This window comes from Rhynchophorus ferrugineus, unplaced genomic scaffold, assembly GCF_030347505.1.
Source record: "Rhynchophorus ferrugineus isolate W39M unplaced genomic scaffold, kcgeb_rfMv2 rfM10, whole genome shotgun sequence".
Taxonomy (NCBI): domain Eukaryota; kingdom Metazoa; phylum Arthropoda; class Insecta; order Coleoptera; family Curculionidae; genus Rhynchophorus; species Rhynchophorus ferrugineus.
In genome coordinates this window covers 28,450,267-28,458,380 of record NW_027472589.1, presented here as the reverse complement: position 1 = coordinate 28,458,380, position 8,114 = coordinate 28,450,267, and the positions used below count along the sequence as shown (strand labels likewise).

The 8,114-nt window shown below is 36.7% G+C and overlaps 1 protein-coding gene across 1 annotated transcript; it reads left to right on the top strand.

Moving 5' to 3' along the window:
• On the top strand, positions 1 to 7,894 carry LOC143203411 (transmembrane and coiled-coil domains protein 2-like; the record flags this gene model as incomplete). Its single annotated transcript, XM_076415530.1, has 5 exons — positions 1 to 284; positions 347 to 503; positions 1,226 to 1,402; positions 2,846 to 3,027; positions 5,630 to 7,894. Coding segments are annotated over 5 exons (930 nt in total), but the record flags the coding sequence as incomplete, so codon positions are not given.
• Between the last annotated feature and the right edge of the window lie 220 nt (positions 7,895 to 8,114).

The following is an 8,114-nucleotide window of genomic DNA, read 5'->3' as shown; positions in this document are numbered from 1 at the left end:
CACGCCGTTCCCTCTCTCCTCTCAACGGCAGCTTGGTACGTAGGGGCCGCTCAGTCCGCCAATCAGACCACGGGATCGGAGGGTAGTTGCGCAGGGCCGTCTCAGGAGGGCGTGGCCGGCGAGGAGTCGGCGGCCAATCATAAGCCGACGACGAAGCACGGCAGCGCCACGTTGCCGATGACCGCGTCACAGAGTAGCATGCAGGGCGGGGTCGGCCAGAAGAGGTTCCCCAGTGACGACGGGTCAGAGTGCGAGAGCAGCGTCACCAGCGACAGTATAGGAAGGTAACTGTTCTTCGAGTTCGCAATTCGGGGCTTTTTGATCTCATCGTCGTCGTTTCCGATAGATACGGACATCCGCAGGAGTTAAATCAGGAGCACTACTTCACCGACCTGGTGAAGAAGAACAAATTATTGCAGGAGCAGGTGGATGCGTTGAAGGAGAGCGCGGAGAACACCAAGAGTCTGCAGACGGAGGTCCAGTATCTTCACGTAGCCTTGCAGGTAAGTCTTGCTGGTAATGTTGGATACTTCCTGAACGAACTGCAATAGCAAAAGGTTCTTCACGAATTTCTAGAAATGTATCTTTGGATCTACTATTAACGCATTACATTAAATATAAACATAATTTATAGATACAGGATATTTAGAAAGGTTTCCAGATTATTTTTTTCAAAATCAACTAACTAGATCTATCAACTTTTAACTGGTCCCCAAGTTATGTCCTTACTTTAGTGGAATTTTTTTAATTAAGACCTTACAACTAGTTTTCGCCTTCCAGTGATTTTTTTCAAACCATTGACATCTGGACTATGATGAGCATCACCATACATTTTCACAAGGAATTTCACTATTTACAAGCAAATTTAAATGTACTTTTTTGTGCCACCTTCCTGGAAAAACTATAATCTCCTCAATGTAGGACTTCTAATATTCGAGATCAGAACAACTATTTTGATGTGTCGAGACTTTCCAGCCTCTCTATTAGTCACTAAAAATGTGTATGGTCTAGTTTTGTGGTAATAGAGGATAACGTCTTTCCTATTCTTCCATTCTGGTCTCTTTTTTTTCAATCGCCTGCTTTAGTCTCCGTAATTGTTGATTGTAGAGAGTCAAATTAATTCCCAATCTTAAGAAATCGTGATAAATTTATATACCTCTTGCTGGTTCGTTCTCGAATTACGCTACAGTAAGGCTAATCTTGAATGACGGTCATTTCTTCATAGGACGAAAGGTTCAAGGCCGAACGTTTAGAGGAACAAATCAACGATTTAACGGAGCTGCACCAGAACGAGGTGGAGAATCTGAAACAGGCCATGGCGGACATGGAGGAGAAGGTCCAGTACCAGAGCGAGGAGCGGCTGAGAGATATCCACGAGATGCTGGAACAATGTCAAACCAAGGTGAGTGTCGTCGTTGTCGTCATCGATAGTGGTTTTATCCCAACACGATGTGAGATTATTTTTAGAGATCTTTGCGGTTATCGTATTGAATGATTCTGTAATTTTATATACATGAAAACATGGTTAGTATATATTGATCATAGTTAATCACGTTAAATTTTTGTTATAATTAATAGTCATAGTTGTACCCGCGAATAATAATTGTAATATGTACTGAGAAAAATTGCCATCAATAAAATAGGCAATATATGAACAATGAGAAACAAGCTACAATATGAAACTCTATGTGTCTGTATTTCTCTACTATCTATCTCTCTCTTTTCCAAGTATATTTAAAAATACCTGGAGATGGCAGATGTGATTATGTTGAAACATTGTCAAGTAAATAACAGTTCTCTTCGAATTCAGTTAAGGAAATCAATAATTTAATCTGTTACATTATTGTTAGGGATTGCTTTGTCCTAAATTTATCATGCCAGAAACCTAAGATTGTTTTCCCTTTCTCAAAATTGAGCTACACTTCATACTGTTCTCCAAAATATCCACAATCTATACACATATACATAAAATTTGCTAGTAAAGTGTCACTATTGTTGAAAAATTAAAATTGATTCAGCAGCAAAAGTAAGTAGTTGCCATTGAATAATATTAAAAAATCTATAAGACTCACTTGAAGACTGTAGTAAACCTAGTAACGTAAAGTGATCATATTTATATATGTTTGATACAGTTCTTTAATTTGCCAAAATTTATATCAATAAATAATTAATTTAAAATGTAGAAAACCACTGCTTTGCTAAGTTATGAAGTATTGTCTTTCTGAAAATTAGAAAAGTACACTCGAAGCATTCTAATACCAGATGAAATTTGTACAACAGAGATTCTGTATGTTTCAAATTGAACAACGTATTGTGGCAAAAAAAGTTCAGCAATAGCCAGTAACAGACGCATTCTCTTGCATGCTGACAACAGGACAACGTGAAAGATACGCTATCGCAGCTCGAATGGGAAGTTCTGTCGCAACCAGCGTGCTAACCAGACATAGCGTCTTCTGATTAGCTATGATTAGCTGGCACACGGTTTTGAAGTGCTAAAGAATGGTGAAAACGGATCGTTAATAGGATCGCTACCAAACCAGCATCATCCTTTCGTCACGCTATCGCCATGTTATTAGAAAAATGGGGAAAAAGTTTTAGGAAATGATAAAAAAAAAAAAAAATTTGATTAACATACTGTACCATGTTTTGTTAAGAAACGCCTTAAAGTAAAACATGATTAGAATACATGCAAACATCTAATACGACCATCAGCTAATATGACAAAAGATCAAGCATGGCCCACCGAACTGAACCACTTTGTATAATACTTTTATAATTCATATTTCAAATAAATACTACGATGACTATAGATATATATATATAGACGGTACTTATCACCTTTCAGATACAAAAAATGGAACACCAAGCGTTGCAGCAGCAGCAGTACGTGATGCTCGAGGGCCTAGACAACTCGAACGCTCGCGCACTCGTGGTGAAACTAATAAACGTCCTGCTCACTGTCCTGCAGGTGGTCCTGTTACTGGTTGCCACCTGCGCAGGTATCATAATGCCTTTCCTGCGAACCAGGTGAGTCATGCACCCTTAGTCCTCGCCGTTCAGTCAGTCTACGTTTATAAATCGGTAAGGGCAGTCCCGACAACCCGAGGGCGTGGCTTCCGTCCAAGGCCGCGCCTCCCATCTCTAACTCTCTCTCTTTGTTTCGTTATCTTTTGTTTTCTTTCTTTTTTTGTTGTTTCATTTTCTTTGTATAGCTCCACTAGGGGAACGGTCACGGTGACAGAAGTGACGGACGGCAAGCATCAACTGGGCAACCTGGCCAGCTTGAAGTGGCCGTCAATCTTCTCCAGGGGAATATGGAAGAGCTGACCTCCGCACACCCTCTTAGGTAATTGTTCACAGTTTTGTTGGGTAAAATGTGAGAGTAATCCACGTTTTTCGTGTTTATATATAAGACATCAAACATTTCTTCAAAATAACTATTATTACTTCTAATGTTAAATCTATTGCTAAATAAAATAATGACAGTATAAGAAGAAGCTTGATCTCAGTCTTAACCTCTTCTTCAAAAGTGAAATGCTTATTCAACAAGTCGCAAACCCAAAAGCGACTGATAGAGTTTAATTATGATTACTAAAAATCCAGCCATCAGCTTAATGGATCTTCTGAAGTCTGTACATATGTTACAGTCACACTAAAATTCCTGAGCAATAACATGAAAAGCAAGAGAAAATATAATACCTAAACTATGAAAGCAAAGTACATCAAACTAAAAACAAACAGAAACATAAAAATATACGAATATAAAAAAAACTAACACTATGAGCTTTTGTGAGTAAATACATTTTTAAAATTTATTTTGATAATCACATAGTGAACAGTGAGACAATTGTGAATTATTGGTGTGGTAGTTTCAAAACTCTATATGTTATATATCACATCAAGTCCACTCTGTCACTTATTGTGAAACAATTTAACAATTGTCAATTTTATTTAGTTGAATTTTTTAAATATTTTCCTGATAAGTTCATTTTCTACCACCCATTCCCCACACCTTCTAGGATTATCCATAATTAATACCTTTTTTCTCGTATGTAACAATTCAATCAATAAGTGGGTCAATTTGAAACAAAGAATACACGAATGGAAGACCCATTGTTTTGTTTTCTGTGGTTAAATGATGTTGAGCCTATTCGAGCAATTTTTTAGTAGTGTAACTTAATCCACAAAATATTTCCAATTTGAAAACTAAAGCTGAAATGATAAGGTACAAAATTAAGTCCAGGAGATGTGATGATAAAGTTGATAAAAAATACATTTTTATCACGAAAAAAATCAAATAGGAAATTAAATAAATTAACTAAATTCTGGTGTATGAAACTATTTTGTAGAGAGTTAGTTAAACCGAACTTTCTCCATGCTATTTTGCAAAAATGTGCCTGTAAATTTTTGTTTTATTTTCTTTGTTTCTGCAAAAAAAGTAGATTTTACGCGGCATTCGATTAAGGAAACATTCGAGAATAACAACACAGTAATACTAGTAAGAAAATTAATAAAGATCAAGAGTAATAGTATAATTAGAAATTATATAATAATAAGGATAAATAATTTTTGAAAAGTGATATTGGCAACTGGATTATAAAGACAGATAGACCTTCTCAATAAAGTCAAAAGCAAATAAGGTTTTACCAGTTTTCCTCAAGTAGGTTGTTGATAAATTATGCGAATTTTCATCAACTTAATAATTTCTCAATATATATCTGACAATGTATGATAATTGATATGTTATCATGAGATTCCAATAACATGAAATCAACCCATTCATACAGACATCAGCTGTAACTAATTGTAAATATAAGATAAGATCCAGTAATGGTTTGGTTCTGTGTATAATAAATATATATATAAATAATTGTTACTGCAAGACTGTTAATTGTTGCTTGCTTCTTTCTGCATTTCTTGTTCTCTTGTTCAGACTTTCTCGTCAATGGTTGTAAAATATGATTGTTATAGTTTGACCACCACACTCTTCTTTATTTCGTTATATAAATCGCTAATTGACTGGTCTAACAAAGCAGCGCTACAAAATTATAAGAAGTTGAAAAAAAAACAAACAATAAACCTTGCAAATTATCGTATATTACTATAAATCATTTCCGCAATGTTATAAATGCTACAGAAACTCCACTAAAACTTTGATATCAACACTTTATGACGATAAGGAATCTTCCAACAGATAAAAATCGATGTGACTATCAATAAATTTAGTTGGTAAAATATTTTTCTTTTATATGCCACTGCCTCTGATGGGAACTCATATTATGGTGTGCCATATGTTGTACTATTACAGAGGTTACATATTTGGAAGCAAGACTGAATTTATGGTAGATAACGTGGATTACTTTTTCACGTACCTCATATTTCATTTTGACTGAGACTGTATTGCGTTGCATCCCATCGCGTGAGGGCTTGAGTATTTTGTTTTCCTTTGAGGGTAACTAGTAACCAGATAAACTTAGACTGACGGTGATTATCTTTGGTGTTTGGTGTTGTAGCCTGTAACAATCAGTCGCTAGGCAACTAGATGTAGCGACGGCGTTGACCCGTCGGCTTGTGTGTTGCGCGTACGCACTTGAACAGGAAGGATTTTACCGGAGATTTTCTTTTGCAGAGTCAGGATTATCACCACCGTTGTTTTCGTTATTGCCATAGTGTTCACGCTGAAACAGTGGCCGGAAGTGCGCGACATAGGCAGTCACGCAATGAAACGCCTTAAAGACACTCTGGGTCCGGTCGACTAGCGTTTACTGTTGGCCCTAGTGACCAGTGGGAGCCTCCCTAACACTAACAGGCCCCGCCCCATCTCTATGGTTGTGTTGATAAAAGGGGCGTGTCCCGTCCGTCCGGGGGGCGGTCGCGGACCTCGCCTACCACGATTAACCGAGTGATACAACTGTGGCGGCTATACACATACACATACACACTGATTACACACACATACTTTTGTTATTCCGTTGGGTTTGACTTTTTCTAGGTTTGAGTGTCGCGATTTAGCCGTAGAGCCTCGAGATCCCGCCCGTTGCTCAATTGTTTTTTTCTCGTCATTTTCGTTGTTATTGTCCGTATTATTATTATTATTATTATTATTATTTTTAATGGGAAGACCAAAAATATCTAATTTAGTAAATTATTCGTTGACTACTTGTTTTAGAGTAAGACGGATCCGCTCTATTTTCCAGAGTGAATTTTAACCCCCCACCCCGTGAATCAAATGAAAATTACTAATTAATTAAATTACAAACAAGAAACTAATAATGTTAATAAAATAATAAGGAATAATATTTATAAATAAGGGATAAACCAAAAAAAAAATGCGTAGCGTGTAATATTGAGACGATGCTTTATCTACCTGTGGTTCTGTTTTGTTCGTTTGACGAGGTGGATTTAATCCCAGTCACTAGACGTAGAGGGCATCCCCGATGATTATTATTATGATGATGATGATAATGAGATTCCTGCGGATTTTTAAACGCTGCAAAATGCTCGCTTGTTGACTGATATCGGAGATTTTTTCGTTTCGTTTTTTAGTCGATATGACAGGGTTGTTGCGGTTGTAGAGTTTTTGGTGTCAATGTGGATGTAGATGGGGAGTTTTTGTGGAGGAAAACGATCGTTATCTTCTATCATAATATCTTCTTGTTCAACAAAGAAATCCATCATAGCCATCTTCTGCAGAAGTTTTGATTAATATCATTGCCATTTTAAATGCACTAATGTTAATACTCCACCAGTTCAGGAAAGTTGTTGAGGTGTGAAACCAATCCTTATAGTACTTTTCTCCTCGGCTATTATCATCACTGGAAGATTATTTGGCTCATCATGACATCTTTTACCAGGGAAGCAATTTAGAGTAAGAAAGCTCCAATTTTCATTCTTTAGACCTCTTGAACATTCAGAGAACTTGTAGAGAGAACTCTTGTTGGTATGATGAAATATAGTGGAAGATTTAATAAACATTTCAAGTTAAAGTCGAAGCTAGCATCAGATAAATTTAACGATGGCCATTTTCTGTCAAATTGTAACCCATGCCAACAAATATTTAGATTTTGGCTATTCGCAGACTCTTGAATCTCAGTAAGATATCTGAAAATTAAAATAAATTATAATGTTTCTTTCTTCAAATCTACTGGTGGTTAAACGTGCCCTACGTCCACAGAGGCTCACCACTAATCGAACATCCACAACATCCCTAATCTGTAGTAGTATACTAGGACACAGAGCGTCAAAACAAATGAATACATACTTTGAAACGTGTTTCGTCCATTTTTCTAGTTTGCCGTGAGATTGATTGCGTGTGAGTTAATATACAGGGCCTCTCGGGAAGTACAACACATATATATGTATAGGGGAGATTTTGAAGTTCGCTGTCGTTAGTTTCCATTGATAGTCGGGCTTAAAGCGATATTTGATGCGGTGCTTGTCCGAATCACTGGTTGGTTGCGTTTTGGAGGGTCTGCTTGGGTTTCGGTTTCAATCAATGTAGGGTTATGTTCATAATTTTAAGCAATATAAAAAATCAACATTTTGTATATAAGGTTTTCATTGACAAAATTGTAGGAACAGTTGTTCTTATTCCCAGGTTTTTACTACTATTGACTATGAACTTTGACAAACTATCCTGTAGATTTTTTGAAACCTCCAAACCCACGCGACTTCCTCCAAATAAACAAATAGACTAAATACTAGTTCGAATCATCCCGAACTAACCCACGTTCGTTTGTTGTTTTAGTTCAAAAACTGTTCGGTTTCAATTATTTATTTTTTCCCGTATAGCTAACTGATTATTATATATACACATATATAGTTTTAGGATTTATTTTGTATTTCAATATTCGTATTTTGTCTATTTAAATAAAATTTTATTTTTAATTTACAACTTTGCATTTGATGTTTCCCGCTCTCGGTCTTGGTCCTCTTCCTTCTTCCATCACCTTTCCAGTTTCAGGTTCCCTCGAGTTTGAATTGTCGCGGTTGCGGAGTGTTGAGGTGGAATTGCCGTCGTTTCGGGAGAAGACTACAACGAGAGAGAATATGGATCCGACAGCTGAAGACACAAGGAGTATAAGGTAGTAGTTTTTAAAAATGATTAATTTTTA